The sequence below is a fragment of the Ceratina calcarata genome, unplaced genomic scaffold, assembly GCF_001652005.2.
Source record: "Ceratina calcarata isolate Rehan_Ccalc_2016 unplaced genomic scaffold, ASM165200v1 scaffold453.2, whole genome shotgun sequence".
Classification (NCBI taxonomy): domain Eukaryota; kingdom Metazoa; phylum Arthropoda; class Insecta; order Hymenoptera; family Apidae; genus Ceratina; species Ceratina calcarata.
In genome coordinates this window covers 25419-48317 of record NW_017169258.1, presented here as the reverse complement: position 1 = coordinate 48317, position 22899 = coordinate 25419, and the positions used below count along the sequence as shown (strand labels likewise).

The 22899-nt window shown below is 36.5% G+C and overlaps 8 protein-coding genes across 11 annotated transcripts; 5 read left to right on the top strand and 3 right to left on the bottom strand.

Moving 5' to 3' along the window:
- Window positions 1–944: 944 nt before the first annotated feature.
- On the top strand, window positions 945–3826 carry Ufl1 (UFM1 specific ligase 1). The gene is made up of 5 exons (XM_018028473.2): window positions 945–1024; window positions 1277–1854; window positions 1926–2072; window positions 2148–3500; window positions 3587–3826. Exons 1-5 carry the CDS (start codon window positions 945–947, stop codon window positions 3727–3729), a joined length of 2301 nt encoding a protein of 766 aa, XP_017883962.1. The 3' UTR covers window positions 3730–3826.
- A 206-nt stretch (window positions 3827–4032) lies between these two features.
- Window positions 4033–5106, bottom strand: LOC108627292 (transmembrane protein 170A). Its single transcript, XM_018028475.2, has 3 exons — window positions 4723–5106; window positions 4540–4645; window positions 4033–4357 (listed from the first exon to the last, which is right to left on the bottom strand). The coding sequence occupies exons 1-3, from the start codon at window positions 4820–4822 to the stop codon at window positions 4162–4164; spliced, it is 402 nt and encodes a 133-aa protein (XP_017883964.1). The 5' UTR covers window positions 4823–5106; the 3' UTR covers window positions 4033–4161.
- Window positions 5107–6882: 1776 nt separating this feature from the next.
- ImpL2 (Ecdysone-inducible gene L2) lies at window positions 6883–12373 on the top strand. Its single transcript, XM_018028468.2, has 7 exons — window positions 6883–7006; window positions 10091–10294; window positions 10371–10432; window positions 10516–10600; window positions 10680–10869; window positions 11242–11555; window positions 11630–12373. The coding sequence occupies exons 2-7, from the start codon at window positions 10091–10093 to the stop codon at window positions 11660–11662; spliced, it is 888 nt and encodes a 295-aa protein (XP_017883957.1). The 5' UTR covers window positions 6883–7006; the 3' UTR covers window positions 11663–12373.
- Window positions 12374–12553: 180 nt separating this feature from the next.
- On the top strand, window positions 12554–13599 carry Rpe (ribulose-phosphate 3-epimerase). Its single transcript, XM_018028469.2, has 4 exons — window positions 12554–12790; window positions 12911–13018; window positions 13090–13311; window positions 13379–13599. Exons 1-4 carry the CDS (start codon window positions 12554–12556, stop codon window positions 13487–13489), a joined length of 678 nt encoding a protein of 225 aa, XP_017883958.1. The 3' UTR covers window positions 13490–13599.
- A 9-nt stretch (window positions 13600–13608) lies between these two features.
- LOC108627284 (putative methyltransferase C9orf114 homolog) lies at window positions 13609–14792 on the bottom strand. The gene has a single exon (XM_018028463.2). It carries the CDS (start codon window positions 14766–14768, stop codon window positions 13632–13634), a length of 1137 nt encoding a protein of 378 aa, XP_017883952.1. The 5' UTR covers window positions 14769–14792; the 3' UTR covers window positions 13609–13631.
- A 160-nt stretch (window positions 14793–14952) lies between these two features.
- Taf13 (TATA-box binding protein associated factor 13) lies at window positions 14953–16666 on the top strand. Of its 2 annotated transcripts, XM_018028471.2 has the most exons (4): window positions 14953–15044; window positions 15183–15420; window positions 15503–15604; window positions 16581–16666. In XM_018028471.2, the coding sequence occupies exons 1-4, from the start codon at window positions 15018–15020 to the stop codon at window positions 16583–16585; spliced, it is 372 nt and encodes a 123-aa protein (XP_017883960.1). In that variant the 5' UTR covers window positions 14953–15017; the 3' UTR covers window positions 16586–16666. The 2 variants fall into 2 exon arrangements, with proteins under 2 accessions (XP_017883960.1, XP_017883959.1); XM_018028470.2 differs by lacking the exon at window positions 16581–16666 and having other exon boundaries at window positions 15503–16105.
- On the bottom strand, window positions 16254–18897 carry Ppox (protoporphyrinogen oxidase). The gene is made up of 2 exons (XM_018028462.2): window positions 17068–18897; window positions 16254–16865 (listed from the first exon to the last, which is right to left on the bottom strand). Exons 1-2 carry the CDS (start codon window positions 18181–18183, stop codon window positions 16545–16547), a joined length of 1437 nt encoding a protein of 478 aa, XP_017883951.1. The 5' UTR covers window positions 18184–18897; the 3' UTR covers window positions 16254–16544.
- Ipp (inositol polyphosphate 1-phosphatase) lies at window positions 18895–20894 on the top strand. 3 transcript variants are annotated; one of them, XM_018028466.2, is made up of 5 exons: window positions 18895–19013; window positions 19100–19348; window positions 19484–19754; window positions 20123–20291; window positions 20368–20894. In XM_018028466.2, exons 2-5 carry the CDS (start codon window positions 19136–19138, stop codon window positions 20810–20812), a joined length of 1098 nt encoding a protein of 365 aa, XP_017883955.1. In that variant the 5' UTR covers window positions 18895–19013; window positions 19100–19135; the 3' UTR covers window positions 20813–20894. The 3 variants fall into 3 exon arrangements, with proteins under 3 accessions (XP_017883955.1, XP_017883953.1, XP_017883954.1); XM_018028464.2 differs by having other exon boundaries at window positions 18904–19009; window positions 19103–19348; XM_018028465.2 differs by having other exon boundaries at window positions 18909–19013; window positions 19103–19348.
- Window positions 20895–22899: the final 2005 nt, after the last annotated feature.

The window sequence follows — 22899 nt, the reverse complement described above, 5'->3', positions numbered from 1 at the left end:
AAGAAATACTTTTATTGAGGCCACACTAATTCAGTCATTATTACTAATCAATCTTAATAGAAAATTTCGACGAATGATTGTCACATGTTCAGATCCACTAACCAAGCTACGTAATGAAAAATCATTAGTAGATTAGATCATTATAAATACACGTTGACTGCCCATTGTTAATCGCACATGTTTTTAAATAAATGATCGTATATCTAGGCACGTGATCGAACACAAAACCTAACTTAATAAAACGACATGCACCACTTCTAACCTTATATAATATGTTATCTCACGTTACATTTGTGCCTTTAAAGAAATGGCCGTATAGAAAATATTACATATTATTGTTCGTCTTATAATTGTTAGATATTTCTGTGAAGAACACACATTTTGTTTCCATACGTACAACGAGTATATAACGAATATAAACAAAATATCCACCACTTCAGCAATGATATTCAAAGGAAGTTCCTATACCGCCTATCGTCAGGAAATAAAAGTATTTCGACTTTCTATACACATTTGACAAATAAAATATGCTTATAAGCAACAAAATCTGTTACGTGTTCATTGAAAATAGGAGATTCTTATGCTCGCAACAATAATTGATAAATTTCTGTCTAATGATCACTGAACAAAAATGCATCATGTATTTCGTCTTCTCAATGAAGACGTTTTTAACTCTCATCCGCGTGAATGAAGTCTTTTCGATTAGAAATAATTAATATAACAAATCTGTTCGAATACCTGACGTGTCCTTTGAAAATTATTAAACACGTGTTGCATCTTGCATGTTCTTCGTTAACAACACCAGATGTCACGTTCACAGGTGGATGTTAGCATGAAATTTGACGTGTACAGTAGCAATATTGCAACAATTCCTAACCTTTATGAATTTCGAACAGTGTCAAGTGTTTCACTCCCACAATCTGGTATAAGTGTAGAAATTGAAAATGAGTTCTGTCGACTGGGATGAAGTCAAAAGGCTAGCTGCTGACTTTCAGAAAGCGCAGCTCAGTTCAACGTTACAAAAGTATGATATATTTCTATATGAATTATTTCTTAACAGTTCTTTTAATGACGTTCACTATTAGCATATTTTGCAAACCATTGAATGAAATTGCAATTTTTCTAAGATTAGATAAACTCAAATTATATTCCACACCCATGATTACATTAATAATATTTGTCACTTAGATCTACTATTATTCTGTAAGCCCTAACATTATGATTAAATCGATTAAAGTCATCATTATTATCATGCACCTTTTAATTTTTAACACAGGCTGTCAGAACGTAACTGCATAGAAATTGTAACCAAGCTAATAGAAAACAAATTATTAGATGTAATATTTACGAATGATGGCAAGGAGTATGTTACACCTCAGCATCTCGGAAAAGAGATTAAAGATGAATTGTACATACATGGTGGCAGAATCAATTTAGTTGAATTGGCACAAATTCTTAATGTCAGCCTGTCTCAAGTATCTAAGGCAGCCAATGACATAGAGAAGCACAGCAAAGGATTAAAAATAATCCTTGGACAACTTATTGATAAAACCTATACAAACAAAGTAGCTGAAGAAATCAATGACAAACTGGCACAACATGGTTTGATTAATGTATCAGAACTGACTGTACATTACGATTTGCCAGCTGAATTTTTGCAGTCTTTAATTGAAAGAGAATTAGGAAAGATAATATGTGGAAAACAGGATACTCAGAACTCTAGGGTGTTTTACACAGAAAGCTTCATAGCGAGAAATAAAGCAAAGATACGGGGCGCCTTATCTGCTATCACGAAGCCCACACCATTGTCTGCAATTTTAGGACAATGTTCTATTTCAGAAAGGATATTCTTTTGTAAGTTTATAAATCATGTACAGACTTCAATTATTGATGATATGAATTTTATATATACATCTAATTTGCAGCAATACTGGACAGCTTGCAAGAAACGAGACAAATTCCTGGTATTGTAGCAGGAAAACAGGGGACAAATTGTCTTTACGTGCCGACTATATACTCTAAAAGTCAGAACGAATGGGTGGATAACTTTTACAAACAGAATGGTTATTTAGGTAGGTTGTTTCAGCATAAGAAAGTACAGTAGATAAATTTCAAATATACTATTGTGAATTTATGTGATTTTTTAGAATACGACGCCCTTACTCGTCTTGGGATATCAGATCCGCCGAATTTTGTGAAGCGCCATTTTCCAAACGAAGATATAGCCTTCCTTGATTCCGTTGCCGTGGGCACAAGTATTAGGGATCAGATAGACTCAAACATCGAAGAAGCTATAGTAACTGGATCGTTTGTCGACATAAGCCCGCTTCTACCATCTGTATTCTCCGACAAAGACATGGAAATGCTTCTTAAAATTGCGGAGAAGAAGATAAATAACAGCACGCATGTATTTGCAAAAACTGTGGTGATGTCCGACGCATATTTGCAGTCTTTAAACAAATCGTTTGAGGCAATTGCTGAGGCGAAGGCCAGGGAAGCAGTGGCTAGTGGACAATGGTTTCAAACTATAGCGCAGAATAGAATTAAATCTAAATCAGCCGATTTAATACTCGAGAGCAAGAACAGCAGAAAAGACGAACGTCGAAAGAAGGCAACAAGTGGTAAAGCCGGTGGCGGGAGTCAAGGAAGAGAGACGAAAACGAAATCTACTAAAAAGAAATATCTACAAGGAAAAATTCGCGACGATTCAGATGATGAGAATATGAAAATCGCGCCAACGAAAATTGAATTAAAATTAGTATCATTGGAAGATATAAAAAATGAAATTGCAAAAGATGATAATTTATCGATAATTGACGAATTAATAGAGGAACTGGCATTGTACTTAGAACAAAAAGTGAATGCCTATGCTATATCAATCGCAGATCAATTAGCGCAAAATAATAAGACTACTAATCTGAGTGAAGTTGAAGAACGTTTAAATATGTTGCTAACCAATATTAAGATATTTGACAAAGGAATCAAGCATATGGACAAGGCAGATCAACCAGTTTTAACGAAATACTTGTTAAAATCTCTTGGTACTGATTTTGTGAACGAACTATTCAAGTTAGCCGCACTGCAGAATATGCTTCAATTCCCCGAGAACATCACCACCGAAACGAGGCAAAAAATGTTGCTCGATGTACCAGAAGACGTGAAGGAGCCTTTATCCAATATACATAAATCTATTGCTGGGAACTCCGTAGACGACTTCATGAATTTTGTAGACGCGGCAATGGCAACTTGTTGTCTAGTACTAAGGAAATATGATAAGAAGAAAGAAAGGCCATTTATTTTGGGTCACAGAGAAGCCTTGTTAGAAGAACTTAATTCTACTCAAGATCCTGCACTGGCGTTGCATTTAGTTACCAGCATATTGTTCTCAACAGCAACGCAAAGTGTTCTACATATGTCGGGAAGACACGTATCTATGGTCCTTTCATTTCTTCGAACGCAAGTCCAAGCGCCAACAATGGAGACATTATCGAAATATCATGGTATGAAACTACTAATCTATGCTGTTCTCTTTGATTAACATCTGTATTGCTAATATATAATTAATTGCACAATATTTATATTGCAGATATGGTATTAAAAAGTTTGACTTGTTCCGATGAAGAAACAAAGCTCGAAATTCAAGAAGCTTTAGAAGTTGGATTGTTAGATATTAAAAATATCGCGAATAATTATAAAGAACAATTGAAGAGTGAAAAATCGCAAGAATAGAAATACACGTAATTGTACATAAAGAGGAACATTATTAAAATTTATTCAAAAGATTTATACTATGTTTTGCAATAAACTATCTTAAAAGACAAAAGCATTTCTTCTCTCAAACAAACTGAACCACTATTTTTCATAAATAACATTCTGATTTGAAAATTTTATAATTATTAAAATCCAATGTTTCATTACATTTGTACAGTATCATACATTGGTGTATATATATATATATATACAAATTGTCTTATTTTATTATCTATTACTAACAACATTTGTCATTACTAATGCAAAGTAAAATACTGTTCGTTCGTGTTTCTAAAAATGTTCATTAATCTTCACTCATTAATATAATACATGCTTATATATACCTTGATAACAACTTATTTTGTACCACATCATATATGTACATCATTCATTTGCAAACTTCGACTCGGATTATAAAGTTGCTAAAATTCTTGTAAACCCAACACATCCTGCTACAACAGTTTGACCGATACCCCACAGTAAAGCATACAATGGTGACATCGGATATCGAGATGCTCTATATACAAAAGCAACAGCGGCAGAGCTAAGAACTCCAGATGTCAGTGGCAATAACACACCCATTATTATAATCAGCAATGGGAAGAATCTTCAAATCAAAATTTACTCAGTTATTCTATGATACAAGAAGCTGTACAAAACATATATAAAGTCTACTGCTGCTTATATTTAGCTTTTAGTCTTCTAGTTGTCTTGTATATTCTATTTATATAAATATGTCTGTATATACTAAAATTGATCCATATTATTAAAACAATGCAATATACGTACTTTCCATACTTGTGTTGCCTTAATGTAGCAAAACACATAGCGCCAGCTATAGTATGAACAAAAATAGAAGAAAATAGAGCCCATAGAAAAATCTGATACCACATTTCTGTAAAATTATAGGTATCAATATATTTAGTTGGCCACAGGACGTAAGAAATAGTTTTTCTATGTATATATACGTACCAGCGAATGAAGTTAAAGGGGTATAAAAAATATTGCCAGTATTCACAGTTCTTACATTAACTGGCGGTCGCAAAACAGAAGTATCTGTTTGTGCTTCCATTGCAATGAATTGTTTAAAGTCGTTTAAAGACACTGCAGTACCAATAGTACTTACTTGTAATTGCAATTTTACTGAAACATGTCTCTGCGAAAGATGACATCTTACGTATTATCAAGACATTTCGAAAATCATATCAAATAATGTAGCGGTGTAAAATATTTTATAGAATAATATAGAAATCTGTTCTGTACAATAGTTTCATATATGAAAATGTCATGGGATAACCTCAAAAACAGAGTTAACAGAACAGAGTACGGAGAATGAAAGCGCGTCGTTAGTCCAGTCATCAGCTGAACATGTACGATATGCGCGTGAGCCAATACTGTGATTGGTCAGAAAATGTTGATAACGACCATGGTGGGGCGACATACCCAGTGTACACATTTGTTTCCACTTGCATTTAATTTAATGGGTCAGTCAAGAAAAAAGCGGGAGTAAATCTATAATTTAAAGTAGCAATAAAAAATATCGTATTGAACATGGACTCCGAAAAAATGTCAACGTCTTCGGCGTCCTTTTATGAATCTCCGTTCGAATATCAAGAAGAGAACACAACGTTACTTTACCAAAACATACGAATGGTAGGTTATGTCTATGAGTGCAAGTGAAATTTATCATTAACTGTCGAATTACAGACTTTGCAAAATATAGTGAAGAACGTAGTTGACGTCGACAATAATCTGAAGGATATGGACGGAGAAATTATGACTACGGCCAAACTGCTCAATGCAATTAAATTAAAGCCAAAGCCTAATGAAGACTAATTGATCGCGTTATTACATTCAACCGGGAGTATTATTATTTTGTATTCTTCACCTAAATAAAGTTTGTTACAGAAGTATAACACGCGCTTGTAACACTTGCTTTCACCTAGATTTCCCACTTTTTTTCGAAATTCTGATAACCTTCAATTATTATCATTTGTATTCGCAATTAACGAGTATTTTTACAGTATGCCAGTCGCTGCATTATTTTTTAATAGAGCCTATAATACAATCGGGTAATGAGAGTGCCACTTTCCTCGATTATTCCTAACGATAAAACATCCGCCGATTGTGATTCGCGATTTCAGATTATCACAGTAGGCAATCAAATCGAACGAATGCGCACTGATGAAAATAATGAATGAAAATTGATAGCAAATCTGTACTCAATTGAGAATAATCTGATACACGTTAAATATGAATAAGTCGTTTCACAAAAGATTTTTTCTACTAAAAAAAAATTGTAATAAAAGAATAAGGTTTAATATTTGATATTATATTCGATGAATGCATGAATTATATTTTTAGTAAAGTGGCATGATATGTCAAAATGAATGATAAAAATGTTCAAATCGTATCTATGAAGTCACGGATAAAACCGTGCGTAATGAATTACGTTGAGAGTTTAAGAGACATTTAATTATAATGACATAAATTACAAAAGGGAATTAATAGATGTCCTGCAGTCTGCTGATAGCAATTAAAAGGATATAAAATAATTCGAGTGAATATCGTTTTAATAGAAGTTCAAAAGTCAGTTGGTGGGTTGAAAAGGGAGCTTATTAGTTTTGGTATCTGCAGACCATATAAATTATTGGCATAGTCCTCAATTGAAAACGATCAATTAGTAACGATATCCTTTCAATTTATCGGGTACCATCCGATTATTATATACGTTGATCATTGGCTGGTTCACACGGTTCACGGTACAACTCCGATAAATTGGGGGGTGGCCCGTACGAGAGGTTTCGACGGTCGAAACACCAGCTGGATCCGACCGAGATGCTGCTGGTCGGGGGTAATTGCGACCGTCTCCTTCCTGGTACGATCAGGCTCAATAAAAATAATTATCCCGACTACTTTCGAAGTAGAAATCGATGACGGGCATAGATGAGGGTGGAAGTAAATTGGGTACGATCTGTTACCGTGTACCGTACAAACGAGATACGCGGATAATGAATTCAATTGTTTGGTGTGTGCTTTTTACTGCCCTACTCCTCACCATGCCGTCCAATAGGGAGTGAGAGCGGGAGTGCCGGTCGCCGCATTCGAAATATATAAATGTGTCAATAACTGTTCCCGGACGCTCAGTCAGTAATTTTTATTCGTCGCTGCCAAACTGAAGATTACCTAAATAGTAAACGCTTCAGCTATCATCTCCCGGTTTCGTGAAACAGTAAGAAGAAAAAAAGAAGAAACGGTAAGTCCGATTTTTCAACAAGGATCCTGAATTCCGGCCGCTTTTTTTACCCTCTTTCTTGCTGGCTCACGCCGTTACCTAGCCGCCAGCCAATGAGAGTCAGAAGTGTCAATTCATCTCTCTCTTTCCTCTCCTTTTTTTCTTCATTCCAACCGAATAGCAAATTCCTTTCACTCAGTTTTTGGACAATTCTAGTATAAAATCTAATCGCATAAACGTGAAATCAACATTATTTTTTTTTTATTTCGTCCATGCGCACGATGAGAAAGTAGAAAAAAAATTGTAAAGTAAGAGCGAACAATTTTTAGACACGTTTCGCCTTTCTCGTTTGATACCGGCGATTTCCTTATCGCGTTTTATGGTCTGTCTGATATCATCGTCTCTAGATTATGACGCGTTAAAGGGCTCCGCGGAAAGAGGGCGCGAGATCATAGGGAAGATGCGAAGTAAGATTGTATAAGAAGTTGCATCATTCGGTTCGAAACCTCCTCCCGTGATGTGCGCTCCTAGAAAGCATCTCCGGCGCGAGTATCTCTATCGAAAGTTCTATCTCATACTATTAGCGGACTCGATATTTCTGCGAACGTTATCCACCTGTGACAATTACCCGTCGTGATTAAAACAAACTTTATCAAGGTAAGACCGCATTTCATACACGCTTTTACGACGAGAACGGAACAGCACGCATGTGGAAATACGAAAAAAAATTGTCTAACTTAAAACGCGTTCACGTGCGTACTGATTCTCGTTAGCCGAGAAGAAATGAGAAGTTAACGAAGATAGATAAAATCTAAATCTCTATGAATAAATAGAAGAATCTACGAGATACGTGATCTTTTACACGTACAAATTGAAAAATGATATTTTTAGTATAAATTCTGTATTCTTTAGTTCTTCGAAAGTAGGTAATGTTCGGAGAACTACGTTCTATTTTTAGTTGCATGTATTTTAACGGGTAAAATTGTAAGAAACTTTTCACGATTTTCGGACTGTCCAATTCGCCTGGTTCCAAAATCGAATTAAACAACTTCTTCAATGATTTTCATTACAATTTCATTCAGGCGATGGATGTTTTAATATTGTTCCGTGGTAACATCATCCACCTGTTGTACAAGCCATATCAGTACACGATTACATTCCAACAACGTTAGATAGTAATTCCCAATCGTGGAACGCGTTAATGCAGATTGTGACTAATCCTTTCTTAGTATAAGAAAATTAGGACCGAGCAGTGCGTCGTTCGTGTTAATTACTTACGTCCAGCCGCTGCTATGTTAAATTGTATTAAGTGAAAGGAAATTATAACATTCCTAGCCACGTATTGGACACGTAAATCCGCATTCGATCTGAAGACTATTATCCCTGCTATAATAATAAAATATAATTTATGATACCTTTTTTTAATAAAAAATATCACGTAATAGCTATACAGTATCATGCAATAAAGAGTTTAGATAATATTATATAATTATATCTTCTCATTATTGACTCATACGATACTCGTAATATTTTCTGATAAAGGCAATTAATTAATTTGACGATAAGTAAATTCGGTCGATTGAACGACCGGTTGTAGATCGCAGAATTTATTGGAGCATCGGAGAAATTATTCGGCTCATTACGCGACGATATCTCGGAAGTTTCAGCCCAACTTTTAACTCTCCTCCGGACATGTTGCATGCAACCGTTTTGCAGCAAAAAGAAGCCACGCACACCACGAGGCATCGTATCGTCTCCCAGATTCTCCCTTATTTTTTTGCACCGCATGTGTGTTCATTAACGCTCGCGCGAATTCGTTTCCGAACACGCATCTTGCCTCGTTAACAGCCGAGTTACTTAATCTCTTTCAAACGGTACGCGTGACCTTCCTTCTTCCTCTCTCCCGAGGCCTCTCCGACGACGGCGTCCCACGGCAAGAAGAAAAAGGGGAGAAAAGGGAGACGAGTATACGGCAAAGATAAAATTGATGTGGTAAAAGCGTGTCTAAATTTCGTTTGTGAACTTGGCTTAGAGGAGACGGCGACCGGCACGGTAGGGGAAACAACCGAGAGACACGGTGAACGACGCGGTCAGCACGTAGACGCGTTCCGAAAAGTCCTCGTATGACAGTGTCCAAGCTGAAGGAGCTCTCAGTCGGAGATTAGAACGTAAAGGAAGCGAAATGGTATTCGAGAAACCGTGCAAGCAAGCCTAGATATCGGGGGCGTTGTCGTTAAAAGCGTACGAGGTTTCACGCGACGATAATGCATGCACGATAGATAAGAAATTTCTCTTTCTCTAATTTGGTGATTTCGATGCCCACGTTAACAAACAGGCCATGCGGCCGATGCAATATACCGCCGGGCCGAAAGACCTGCCGCTGCGTTTCCTCATGGGTTTCGACACGGTCGCGCCCGATCGGTTTCAAAATTGTTCTCGGGCCACTTTCGAAATCGATTATCTCCACGTATAATTTCGAGCGCACCCGTCCCAGGATCGATCGGTTCTTGGAAAATTCCTTCCGTTCGTCGCCGGGCGACATTGAAAGAGTTCTCCGTAACGTGCGTCATGCGAGAGAACCGTGCCGGTGCGTGGATAGGATACAAAAGAAATGCGGCAAAACGTAAGGATCGAGTCGCGCTATAATCGTTCCCGGGTGAAATGATGTATTACGAAATTAATGGCGAACGGGCTCAGTGAATAGCTAAGAGATGAGAGGAGGAATTGTAAGCATGTGCCCGCCGCGTTATTACAAGAGATGTATTTAATTATCGTCACGCTCTCAAGAATTTAATTTCATTGTTGCCAATTGCGTTTATTCGTATCCTCGAGGAAGGTCGAATAAATCGATATTATAAATCTCGCACCTAACACAACCAGTTCAAATTCGTACATATATACATTCAACGGGGTTCGATTTCTGCGAAGAGATCGCCGATGACGTCAGTGCTTTTTTCGAACCTCTAATCATTGCACAATACGTGCCCCTTCGCGCGTCAAATCGGTTTCTTTGACGTAACGTTGTTAGCCCGTGAAACGAATTTAATAACGATCAATGATGTCTTTCTCTTATTTCTCATTCATAATTTCGTCCCGTGATTTCAGATGCGAGCGTGTTCGATGCTGATCGATCTAGTCTGCGTCATGACCGTATTATATACGGTCTCGGGGCACCCCTTTTCGTTCCTGCCACGCCACGCGGTTGACCGAGCCGCCGAACGCAGGAACATAGGCAGACAAATGGTCGAGCAGAATTCGAATTTCCTAACGCCATGGTCGGAATATAAAGAACAAGCTTTCCAATCAAGGGTAACGAGAAATATGAATTCTCAAACGTCATTCGGATTTGGAAGAAAAATATTTATTATGAATTTGAAACTTTCAGCCCGTGGAACCGTGGACCAAAATCACTCAGCATCCGGTGAAGGGCATTGAAACAACCGCAGGGTAATTACACCGTGCATAAAAAGAACTGGAAGTAAAAATATAATAATTATCCTTTCGACTCTTGTTTTGGTTTTCTTTTATAGGAGCAGGGTGGAATTAGAATGTAAAGCCAGCGGAAGTCCGCCGCCGGAAGTATTCTGGTTCACCGGCAGCGGCAGCAATGATGAAGTGAATATCGGATATGATTCCACGTTATATTATATGATTGATAGAAGGAGTAATCTATCTGCTAACTTTTTTTGCGCAGCTGCTCGAGTACGTGAAAGCCAGCACACTGTCCTTGTTCGATCCATCCGAGGAGTGGAAAGGAGTGGCCAAAATTAATTCGAAGCTCGTGATAGAATGCGTTACTCCGGATGATGCTGGATTGATCTACTGTGCGTCGGTTTCGGCGAGAGAGGTGAAGATCTCTACTCCTACGGTGCTGCTGGTTAACAGTAAGTGGAATACAATTAACAATTAACTGGCAATCAGCTGGAACTACATTAGCATGAAGGTTTGACCGACTGCCACGCAAACTCTCTTGCCTTTCACAATTTATTCGTACGTCGAGCGTAACGATTGATTGATAAAAACGGGTAACTCATTTCTATTAGTTATTTTAACTGTTGAATTCGATATTCGCTTTACATTGCTCCCCTTAAAAAAAGGAAAAAGTTCCGAACCCGAACCGCCTTCTTTCAGTAGAGCGTATCTATATTTGCAGATTATTGATCCACCGTTCGTTAAAATTGCAACAATGTGACGAAAACTAGGAACCAGACATTGGGTGGAAGATTTCTTGTTCAACGTTCTTTTTTTTATTCCAGGCGAAGCTGGTAGCGGTAATTGCAGTTCTGAAAGCGATCCAACGATCACCCTTTATTCGCCTACGATGGTGGCAAACATAGGATCGAGCGTGGTGCTGCCCTGCAGAACAAGTGGCAAGCCGACACCGCAAATTACTTGGATGGATATCTACGGCGTACCTCTAAATCCGACAACTAATTTACGGCACCGAGTGTTAGACAACGGCGATCTATTAATAGAAGAACTTCTATGGGAGGACATGGGTAGCTATACTTGCGAAGCCAAATCAGGAAATCGCCAACAAGTAGTCAGCACGTTCGTTTACCCGTTACGTGTAAGTGTAAAGGATGATATTCGTCTTGAAACGAGCGGAGAATCTCTAAATAAAATATGCATTCTATTTTACAGCCCGAAAAGCAAGTGAACCGAAGGGTCAACTAAAGAAGAATCGTCGAAGCACAACCACCACGATTGATCTCTATTCTATCATTATACGACACGCGACAGTCTCCTTGCGCTAAGTCCGGACTCGGTTCGCTGACATTTGAATGGTAGTTTAATTCTTTTAACTATAAGATAGTAATAGAAATATATTTCGGTACCGAAGACAATGCGTTGTCAACGTTCGTTCAGCTATCATTAATGGAACGCAGCCATTATTTTACTTAAACTTTTGTAAAGGATTTTAAGGTGCCAAAGAGTTTCGTATTTGCGATCATGATAATGGTTTTTAGTAATATCGAAATAGCGATTTTCAGCTATTTTTATATTTAATTGTATTATGTCTTATGTATTTTAGCATCTCACGAACGAGATTTTTTTATTTAGTTTAAACGAATTATTTATTTATTGTGTATGTGGACGGGAGGCATTTAAATGCCGGATACACGTCACGGAGAATATTTCGTATTATTGAAAATAGTTGCAAGATCTTAATGATTAGCCTGATAGGAGAGGAGCACCATCGTTCCTCTGGCTTCCGAGTCTTCTTATGCTTATGACTTACTACTGACGTATTAATCACTATCATTTAATTTCTTCGACTCATCTTGTGTCCCCTTTGTTTCTAAGTTTATGATAACATTATCTATTTTGAGCTGCTATATTTTTGTGGATAAATAAATGTATTTCATTTCGTACGGTGTTTGTAAATTTTGTATGGTATTCATTTCATCCCAGCGATCAGCATCTCAGAAACTAACTTAAGTGCGACAGCGTGCTTAAGAAGCGATGACCTTGTGAAGGAGATCATTAGTCTATTCGTTCGATAACGCTTTATCATTTTTGCTGGAAATACGCGTCGCGTGCTCGTAGTATTTTACAATTGTAAAAATGGCAATGCAGCTAACGGCAAAAATAGGACCGTCAATTTTGAACGCTGATTTATCGCAGCTTTCGGAGGAATCGCAACGATTAATTGACAACGGTGCCGATTACTTGCATTTAGATGTTATGGATGGACACTTTGTGCCTAACCTTACTTTCGGTCACCCGTTAGTAAAGTGTCTTCGAAGCAAAGTAAAAGATGCCTTTTTAGAAACGCACATGATGGTCTCTAATCCCGATCAGGTATGGCTTCACTTTAATTTTCTTCCTCCACGTTTATATGTCAAATAGTTGAGAACGAAGTACTTTACAATGAGCACGTGTATTTACGTAAATAAATTTTTGTTTGAAATTTTTAACTAGTGGATAGAACCTATGGCAGATGCTGGTGTTAATCAGTATACATTTCATGTTGAGCCAGTGAAAGATGTTCCATTGGTTTGTAGGAAAGTAAAGGAAGCAGGAATGAAGGTATGGATATTTATATAATACATATAATTGGATTAAAAATTTAATCTGGACTGATCTCTCTTAAATGGAAGGTTGGAGTAGCACTTAAGCCAGGAACCCCAGTGGATGTAGTTGTGGAATATGTTGATTTAGCGGATATGGTATTGATCATGACTGTGGAACCAGGCTTTGGTGGTCAACAATTCATGTATTCAATGATGGACAAGGTAGCATGGCTCAGAAAAAATTATCCAACATTGGACATAGAAGTAGATGGAGGAGTTGGATTAACAACTATCGAAGCATGTGCAAAAGTAAATATTTAAATTTGAATTCCATGTTTCGATGAGACAACAGCTTTAAAGCATGTACTTTTTATAGGCTGGTGCAAATATGATAGTTTCTGGGACAGCTGTTATAGGTTCCCCCGATCAAGCAAAAGTTATCAACACTTTAAGAAATACTGTAAACTGTGTATTACAAGATAGTTAAAAATAGAAGGGAGAAACATCTTCTGGGATTGGTATATTGTACAGGTTCTAGTTTGTTACAAAATCATTTGTAAAAAAAGAGAAATAAAGGTTTTTCTAATTTTTGTGTAATTTACTTACATTTACTTGAAAACACTGATAGCTTAATTGCTTACAAAACTGTTAAACTGTGAGTTTGGTAATGGAGTAATTTTTGGAGACAATTTTGTTCTTAATTCTGCCAAAGTAATTAGAATAGCTTCCTCTGTTCTAATAGTCCTTGATCCTTGTTGGGGACAGGTATTTAAATATTTATCAAATACCAAAGAAGGATCATCCACATCCAAATTGGAATCACTGTCCACTGCTGCTTCCAGTCCACACAATCCTCCGAATACTATCAAAGCATGATGATATTCAATACTTTTAGGCTCCACATCGTCAATGGACCTTCCTTTATCCGAAGTACCAATAGTCATATCATATCCATCCTTGTATGGGCATTGCGTTAATACTTCTGTAAGATTATCAGCCAGTCTTACAGAATACCCCCAGTATATACCAGTGTTTGATCTGGGAACATCTGGTGGTACAATGAATCCTTTCAGTTTCTTGGAATTTGATTGACCTTCAGGTATCTTCACTGTGACTCTTATTCCAGTGGTTAACACTTTATCCACACGAACATCGTTCAACAATCCAACGTTCACGTGAGAACCTTTGGCAGCTTTAACAGGCTTATTGGTAATGACTCCTTCTCTGTACAAAGACACGTCCTGTTGACGTAAGTGATGTGGTGCATCCAAAGGATTTAATACTCCAGCATATTGTAAATCTTTATGAATAGGAAAGAAGTATTTTCGTAAATATTGCGGACACTCAAGATACTGCAATATTCTAGCCAGCTGCAAACACCCGATTCGCCTTTCGCCTAATAAATCGTCGGTTCTTACTTTCTTCTTATCACTCTCTATTACCTCTCCTTTATCATCGAAAACTACGATCTCGTCTACTTTATAAACACACGCTGCACGTGCTATCTGCCCTGCCAGATACGTTCGCAATTCCGGGGACTGAGCATTGTCCAAGATCGAACCAGGAACCGCGATGCTCACAGTCGAAACATCCTTCTTCTCGAAGTGTACCTCAACGGGTTTCTCCAATTCTTTCTGCAATTCTTTCTTGACCTCCTCTTTCTGAAACTTCTTTGCTAACCTTTCCTCACGCCACTTTTTACGTTGTTCTTTGTGCAAACGATTCGTTTCTTTCCAAGTTTTCGGGGTAGGAATTACCGGAGACATTGCTTGACTTCTGTGAACTCGTCTTTAAAAATTTGTTAACAAATTTCCATTTTATCACAACTGTTCGTTCTCACTTTCGGTCGTTCCCTTTGCGTGGTTAGACAGTTTCGAGAAACTAGTTTCGTTTGGAAGCGCTATTGAATCGGTGCAGTTTCACATAACAGCGTGTTTGTTTATACTCGTTTATTAAATGAGATATCCTTCTTTATACATAAATTGTCTTAACATTTCGTCGAATTATATCGAATCATGACAACGGAGGAAACTTTTGAACAGGTTTTTATGACATTTTATTCGGAATTAGATTAGTTCGATGCGAGGATCAATTTTCAGAACATAATTGTATCTCCTCTAAATATATTTATTTAGATGAATGTTTAGATTATTATATGCGAAATTTTGTAATTATCATAGTTCGAAGATGAGGAGGCAGAAATCCCGATCGGTGGAACTTTGCCCGGTGGTAGGAAGAGGTTGTTTTCGAAGGAATTACGCTGCATGATGTACGGTTTCGGGGACGATCAAAATCCTTATACAGAGAGCGTGGATTTGTTAGAAGATCTCGTCATCGAATTCATCACGGAAATGACACACAGGGCTATGGAAATCGGCCGTACTGGCCGTGTTCAAGTAGAAGATATTGTATTTCTAGGTAACAATATTCGATGTAACATTGAATAAATAATACTAAATGACTCCAGAAAATCTAATCTGCTAAATGTTTTCTTTCATAGTTCGAAAGGATCCAAGGAAATATGCAAGAGTGAAAGACCTCCTAACAATGAATGAAGAATTAAAGAAAGCTAGAAAAGCATTTGATGAAGTTAAATATGCAGGTACCGTCAATCAGTAAATTTCACTTGACATTCTGTCAATGTTCGAACATATACAACAGGAGTTTTATTTTGCTTGAATTTATTAGTTTTTTTTAAGATCTGCATTAATTGTTTCATTCATTTTTGCAAGCTTTCTTCTTAAAAAGAAGAACCACTTTTATAACTAAGCAGAAATTTTAGAACTGTGTTTATCTTCGAAATTACGCAGTACTGTCATTATGAATAAGTACAGCGTTGCAGTAGTTGTCTAATCATGTTTTATTTACAAGTATGGAATGCCACGTGCTTGCTGCATTTTAATGAATACTTCATGCTTGCTTCTCTATTTTATTAGGAAATTATATACACGTAACATAAATATTTTATTCTGTGAACATGTCTATACTTTTGTGGTTTTTTAAGTAGCAATACGTATTATACCGCAGAATTATTTAATGAATGCTGTTTTTTGTTTTGTGACAATTTGTAGTATCATGTTTATGTACATAAATACAGAATACAAGTTTATATCCTGTTTATATATTTTTTATTTCATTTTATAATTGTGACGTGTAAAGAATAAAAAATATATCTGTACATATATTTTATTTCGACTCTCACAAATTATATTATAAGATAATTTGAAATACAATTGAATTAGTTACATATATAAAAAATGCTAACTTGGAATAATTATCTTAAGTATGCAATTTTTAAATTGCAATACGTTCTTCAATTATTTTTTATATGCATTTTTCTTTGAAGTTTTATTCTGCATGGATCATGCATGTAATTTCAATCTAATTATATTACAGTTTACATTTTTAAAAACAATTTTTGGCGTATTAAGTTTTTTGTCATATTGTTTCATGCATGTGTACTAATTCGTCCTTAAATCGACGAATCGTTCAGTATCTGGCTAGCAGAGCGGAATTTCAGTTTCACAGAATTATCGCATACTTTAATCGATATTAGAAATAGCCTCTTTTGCTGACAGAATAACATCAGAGACTGCTATACCGTGATACGAAGAGCCACACAGCCCTAAAGGAATTTTATGCGTGGAGATATAATCGTGGATGCATTTTAAGCGTTGCTCGTGACCTACTACGTATTGTGGAATACAGTTCTTCAGAATGGAAACGTTATATGCCTTGGGATCGTCGTTAATGCGCAAAATTTCATTCAAGTATTTGATCGCTACAGTCTTTAATTGTTCGTCGGATGAACATTGACCGAAGTATTTTTCGAACCATGCTCCACCCATCATTACTGTCAGTACCTGGATTTAAAAAAGCATTGTATATATATCCAAGTATTTCTAGTCCATTTTTATATTTGTAAATGATCGTTCAGAGACTGCAAGTCGTTTTGCGTCATTGTACGGCCATACATTTCTTAATTTAGAACAAATTAAGTTAGTACAAAAAGAGCTAAAATTGTATTTGGAAAACTAGCTAATAAATATTTATGTTTGTACGTACTGTCATATTCGAGTTTTGAGGAAAGACGCACGAGTCAAATATCACACCCAAAATTGGGATCTTTTCCTTTGGCGCAACGAGAACTCCAAATCCATTTAAGGGTAAGACATTTGTCGGATATTGAAGATTAACAACAGCTATTGTTACAGTAGGTATACTGTGCAATTCTTTAGATAATTCTGGGTGTTGCTCTTTCACTAAATCACCTAAGTTTCTGGCAGGCAAGCTCGATATAACTCGAGAATACTTCTCGACTTTACCATTCACAGTTAATTCTACAGAGTCTTTATTAAATACCATCTTTTCACAGTTATGTTCCAATTTCATATTTACTCCGCGTTTAGATATGTTCTCAGCCAATGCTTGAGGCAATTGTTCTAAACCTCCTTCTAGTCCCCATCTACACCATCCTTCTCTTTTACTTCTTTCTATTATGTTCCCATACGTCTTACGCGAATTCTGAACATGTTTAGCTTCTGCTTTTCGTTTTTTGTAATCTGAATATTTTTGCTTGACAAGACCCAGAAATACGGAACCATGTTCCTGTTCAACCTTGAATATCTTTGGCATAAAAGACTTTGCGCTTAATTCGTGTACATCACCGCCAGAAATGCCACACAATACTGGAGCAGCTAGTTTCTCAGCTACATCTTTGCCAAATCTTCTCTCTATGAAACTGTGTATACTCTCATCGTCCTTAGAAACTCTTTCAGCTTTAAAATCATTCACTATAAGACTACTTAGTGGACGATTCAATAATGAATTCTTTGTCAATAATCCTTTTAAACTACTAGGAACGAGATGTATAGCGTTATCTGCATAAATATAGCGATTTTGAACACTGGGATGGCTCATTTTGATAGGAATAAATTTAGAGGACAATCCTAATTCTTCAATTAAACTCAGTGAATTGAGTGCGCTATCTGAGGTATATAGAATCCTCATAACTCTGGGACCTTTCTCAAAAACTGTTCCATCGGCTTGTTTTATGGAACGTATCCAACCGCCTACACGATTTGACGCTTCTAATAGAACAAGTGGGCCCACTTTTGGGTTTTGAAGAGCATAATATGCAGCCGATAGACCTGCTATTCCAGCACCTAGTATCGCTGTCATTCTTACTTTTGTAAATATTTCTAAGCAGTCTTTTATAGAATAAACTGTAATCGTTTATAAACTTGTTATTATAATAAATTATATTGAAATCATTTGTATTGCTTCTCCTTCCACTATAACGAAATAAAGGTTATTCTATTCTACATCAGAAAAGATAACCGGTGATTATTTCAAATAGTAATCTCACGGTGTGCACTGTATTGAATAATTCGATCTACTGCATGACTCGCTTAAACATAAACAGAATCCTGTATCTATAAAAGACAGAAATTTGCTTATTTTTAGGTGGGAATACTGTTTGTCGGAGTGATTCTCAGGTTAAGAAAAGTGGGGTGAATAAATATCGTATTCAAAATGAAAAAATGAGAGATTTTTTACTATGCACTTTTTCCTAATATATTTAATTTATTTATATCCTACTTTCGTATGTCTCCTATTCAAATTAATCAGGTGTTTAACCAATTCTGGTCAAATTGGCCGCAAATTATTTAAACATTCTTTTTAGTATCAATACGCCATTAAATATAAGCAATTTATGTAAAATTTATTGAAGTACACGGGAATACTTTAATATTTAATATGTACGATCCAAGTAGGATCTAAAATGGGAATGTTTGCTTGCGTCATTCGTAGATTATAATGCATGAATGATTATTTTACTATTCAGGTATCCTGAGTTCGGATCACGGGGACACGCATTTTGCATGCACGTTTACGTCCCGCGCGCGAGAGACTGCTAAGCTAAATCAATATTCCATAATTGTGTAATAGAATTTACACGGATTCCCAGTCCCACCCAACCGTTTTTTAATATGTCCAGTTTAACGTAAGTAAGTGCGTTTCTTAACCGCCTAAGTCATTTCATTAAATATTAGTTAGTTTTCGAACGTGCCACTAATTTTGATCGATGTTCTAGCAGCTATCGGAATTTGATACGGCATTAATCGCTGCGATGAAGGACGGAAGCAGACTGCTGTCAATCCTTTTGAAAGTCTCGGAAAAAGCTGCTAATATCGCGAGAGCCTGCAGGCAAAACAATGCCTTATTCAAATTGCTCGTACAGGAGAAATCAGAGGAAGAAAAGAATCCACGATTCTTCCAAGATTTTAAAACTCTGGCAGATGTTCTTATACAAGAAACAATTAAGCATGACATAGGTTTAGAGGTAAGTCAACTAAAAATACTAATTCCTTAACGATAAGCTAGTCAGAATACAATAAATGTTTCAATTCGGATTTTCCAAATCTCCGTCCCTTACCGTATGAAAATTATAAATTTAATCTCACTTATAGAGAATTAGTTTCCAGAATTGGCCAAGGTAGTACAAGGCGAAGAGGACAATACTTTCAGCAATGTTGTGGGTGAGACAATAGTGGTTCAAGTATGTCCCACCATTGAGGAAACTGCTCAATTATTAGCCAAAGTGATGGACAGCAATATTGCGACTGCAGAATTGCTGGCAGCAGAAGTTCACAAAGATATCCAATTCTTAGACATTCCAATAGTGGCAGAGCTGCCTTTTGATTTCGATGTTGACATTAATGACCTCGGTATATGGATAGATCCAATTGGTAAGAAATCTAACACCGTACATAATGTTATATGTTTTAAAACAAAAATTACTATGCACATGGCAGATATGATACACTATAATATTAATGCTCTTATTACTATTGAAACGATGTCTGGGAAATTCATATGGTAAATATCTTTGTTTTCATGTATTTAATTTCTTATTATTTGAAATTTAATATTATTTTTCCTATCATGATTTTTCTTATATTGAATAATTGCTTTTTATTTTATGCTATTTACTCCCTACGACTTTTGCGCATTTCTTTTAATAACATTCTGTCTAGTTTATAATTATACAGATTGTAAAATGTTTGATTTGTTTTGTAGTTTCATATCTGAGGGACAATTCGTGGGACTTTTCTAGATTCAACTGCAGATTATATAAATGGAAATGAAAAAATAGATGATGCTACTGGCGTGCATATGAGCGGTTTACGATGCGTCACTGTTTTAATCGGAGTGTATTCAAAAACCACTGGTAAACCGATTTTGGGAGTAGTTAATCAACCTTTTCATACAAACGTGGATTTGCGGTAAAGAGAATACATCCTATACATAATTTGTTTATGTCGAATTGTTATCTAATGAATGTCTACATTGATCTAATAGATGGAAAGGCAAATGCTACTGGGGATTTTTGGAAAATGATATTGGAAGATGTTCTATTGCTAAAGAATCTGACGATAAGAAAATCATTGTCCTTAGCAGAGTCGAAGACGAGAATGTGAAGTCTAAGCTTTTGAAAGCTGGTTTCACTTTAGTGGAAGCAGCTGGAGCTGGATATAAAATATTAAGCGTCGCTCTTGGAGAAGTTGATGCCTATATTTTATCGAGGGGTTCCACATACAAATGGGATACTTGTGGACCACAAGCTGTTTTATGTTCCCTGGACGGCGGTATTATTGAATTCCGAAGTTTTATAAACGACTCGGGTTCTGATCATAAGGATATAAAATACTTGTCCACGTCTACCAATTTTTCGAACAGCAATGGTTTGATCGCGTATCGAAATGCCGAAACTTTGCAAACCTTAAAGTCGATACTATGCGAGTAATGATACTTATTAAATATGAACAATAATTATTAGTATTGTTTCATATTCAAAATTTTATCTTATTGCATTCGTGCAATGTTTATTACAATTTCAATACTTTTTAACCCGTACTACAAATATTTTTTACTTAATCGCCAAAGACTTCCAGATCGTATATAAATATATATTTATCAGACTTAAAATATATTTTATTATTGTTTTTATTTCATTTAATTTTAACAATTGCAAAGACAACCGATTCCTCTATGATGCGGAATAGATTAACATTAATGGAAGCCACGGTTCCAGATTGTCGAATGTTCAATATACCTCCGTGCAGTTTTGAGAAATGAAATTTTAACACATGCTACTTATCGTTTTTAAATGTGATCGATATGTTATAAATGTAAATGTAAATTATGATCGATGTTAAAGAATGTTATGCGACATTGAAAATAAAAAATACATGTATTTTAGACTGTATGTACTTACATTTCTTGTCCTGCCGGTTAAGACCCATTGAGATAACCAGTTCTCGTGCTCCTTGTAATCCATTGTAAAGTTCCTGGAAACTTCACCCACTCACTTAATAAACACAAAACATAACATTCAGTATCGACGGACTTAATGAACTAAAAGTGAACAATGAATTCACATTTTTACGCGACGAAACGAACTTAAATAGAAGGGAATAATGCACACGGATTCCTATCGTCCATTCCATTTTGCTTAACTAGTTAAAACGCGCGTTTTCGCTTCGATTCTTGTTGAATACTACATGCAACTAACTTCGCATCATTCATATAATGATGGTAGGGGTATGGGCCTGGGTGGGGGAATATCCCCTCCTCATCATTTACGATGTTACCGATAAGTGGCTCCGTCTGGCGTTCACTCTATACAATATGATGTATGACAAGTATTGTCAATTTGTCAAGTACTGCCGAGTTAATATTTGGACAAATTTTCTACCGCGCAAGTAGCCGCAATGAAAGCGTGAAATTTTTGAATTGTAATACAGGGTGTAAACCTACTAGTGGGCAATATTTTAAGGACGTGTTCTTTGGTCGAAAATAAGTCGAAAATCAAGAGAGAAAAAATTGCGTTCAGGGCTTCGTTAATTAGTTATTAACATTTAAAAATTCGATGTTTTTGCCCCTAAAATTGGCAATCTGACTTGCATCGACGGACGTTTTCGGCATACGCTCAGCTGATCACCGCCGATCGATGCATGTCGATAACCGAAAGTAGGACCGTACCTATAAGAAATTTGTGGGCTTACCTCGGGTGCTGGAGATGGGAAATTATTTTAATGCGATGTATCCTGGTATTCAACCTAATCACTCGCTTAATCCGCAAGAGCGTATCGAAACTCGCTCTATGGGATTTTCGAGTCAGGAGGGTGAATGCCTTTTTTCTACGCACCGAAATGAAATATCCACACAAGTACACATGCACCGAAATTATCCCGTCCGTAGTGTCCACAAGACACGACACACACTCACAATCCACACTAAACACTAAGCGCAGAATGACTCCGATAAATTCTTAAGCTTTTTAATCCTTTACGCGACGCACTTGCCACAGGATATCGGCTAAGAACTGATTGTTGGGAAGTTAACAAAAGAACGCACGGTTCCCGCAGGAGTGTAATGTGAAATACGCCTACGCTATTAATGCGTAACATGTCGCGATCATTTGATATTTATTTTACATTATTATTTTAAAACGCATGTTTGAGAAATGAACAGGGAAATTAATAGAATGTAAAAATCTGTGTTGGGAAAACTAAAAATGTAAAATGTAAATTATTGAAATCATACATTATTTCTTTTTGTGATCCGACACTGCGTTTAGGCATCGATAGTATTTTGTTTGGAATCATCTTAGAGCAGTCGTGAAGGAACCGTCGCGTGTTACGTGTCGCGGAACGTCGCGTGGATAGTATATCGCGATACATTGTATGTTCGGTCAATCAGTTCGTATCCGTTATCCTGTGGCAAGTGCGTCGCGTAAAGGATTAAAAAGCCTAAGAATTTATCGGAGTCATTCTGCGCTTAGTGTTTAGTGTGGATTGTGACTGTGTGTTTCGTGTCTTGTGGACACTA

Excerpts from the sequence above, each read along its gene's own strand:
- Ufl1 (XM_018028473.2), top strand. The coding sequence starts at position 945 with ATGAGTTCTGTCGACTGGGATGAAGTCAAAAGGCTAGCTGCTGACTTT. Across the intron at positions 1,025-1,276 it reads CTCAGTTCAACGTTACAAAA|GCTGTCAGAACGTAACTGCA; the intron begins GTATGATATATT and ends TTTTTAACACAG. Across the intron at positions 3,501-3,586 it reads GACATTATCGAAATATCATG|ATATGGTATTAAAAAGTTTG; the intron begins GTATGAAACTAC and ends TTTATATTGCAG.
- LOC108627292 (XM_018028475.2), bottom strand. The coding sequence starts at position 4,822 with ATGGAAGCACAAACAGATACTTCTGTTTTGCGACCGCCAGTTAATGTA. Across the intron at positions 4,646-4,722 it reads CCCTTTAACTTCATTCGCTG|AAATGTGGTATCAGATTTTT; the intron begins GTACGTATATAT and ends ATAATTTTACAG. Across the intron at positions 4,358-4,539 it reads AGGCAACACAAGTATGGAAA|ATTCTTCCCATTGCTGATTA; the intron begins GTACGTATATTG and ends TTTGATTTGAAG.
- Ipp (XM_018028466.2), top strand. The coding sequence starts at position 19,136 with ATGAAGGACGGAAGCAGACTGCTGTCAATCCTTTTGAAAGTCTCGGAA. Across the intron at positions 19,349-19,483 it reads AGCATGACATAGGTTTAGAG|TTTCCAGAATTGGCCAAGGT; the intron begins GTAAGTCAACTA and ends ATAGAGAATTAG. Across the intron at positions 19,755-20,122 it reads TATATGGATAGATCCAATTG|ATTCAACTGCAGATTATATA; the intron begins GTAAGAAATCTA and ends GGACTTTTCTAG.
- ImpL2 (XM_018028468.2), top strand. The coding sequence starts at position 10,091 with ATGCGAGCGTGTTCGATGCTGATCGATCTAGTCTGCGTCATGACCGTA. Across the intron at positions 10,601-10,679 it reads GCAGCGGCAGCAATGATGAA|CTGCTCGAGTACGTGAAAGC; the intron begins GTGAATATCGGA and ends TTTTTTGCGCAG. Across the intron at positions 10,870-11,241 it reads TACGGTGCTGCTGGTTAACA|GCGAAGCTGGTAGCGGTAAT; the intron begins GTAAGTGGAATA and ends TTTTTATTCCAG.
- Rpe (XM_018028469.2), top strand. The coding sequence starts at position 12,554 with ATGGCAATGCAGCTAACGGCAAAAATAGGACCGTCAATTTTGAACGCT. Across the intron at positions 12,791-12,910 it reads TGGTCTCTAATCCCGATCAG|TGGATAGAACCTATGGCAGA; the intron begins GTATGGCTTCAC and ends ATTTTTAACTAG. Across the intron at positions 13,019-13,089 it reads TAAAGGAAGCAGGAATGAAG|GTTGGAGTAGCACTTAAGCC; the intron begins GTATGGATATTT and ends CTTAAATGGAAG.
- Ppox (XM_018028462.2), bottom strand. The coding sequence starts at position 18,183 with ATGACAGCGATACTAGGTGCTGGAATAGCAGGTCTATCGGCTGCATAT. Across the intron at positions 16,866-17,067 it reads CTCAAAACTCGAATATGACA|GTACTGACAGTAATGATGGG; the intron begins GTACGTACAAAC and ends TTTTAAATCCAG.
- Taf13 (XM_018028470.2), top strand. The coding sequence starts at position 15,018 with ATGACAACGGAGGAAACTTTTGAACAG. Across the intron at positions 15,045-15,182 it reads CGGAGGAAACTTTTGAACAG|TTCGAAGATGAGGAGGCAGA; the intron begins GTTTTTATGACA and ends TAATTATCATAG. Across the intron at positions 15,421-15,502 it reads AGAAGATATTGTATTTCTAG|TTCGAAAGGATCCAAGGAAA; the intron begins GTAACAATATTC and ends TTTCTTTCATAG.
- LOC108627284 (XM_018028463.2), bottom strand. The coding sequence starts at position 14,768 with ATGTCTCCGGTAATTCCTACCCCGAAAACTTGGAAAGAAACGAATCGT.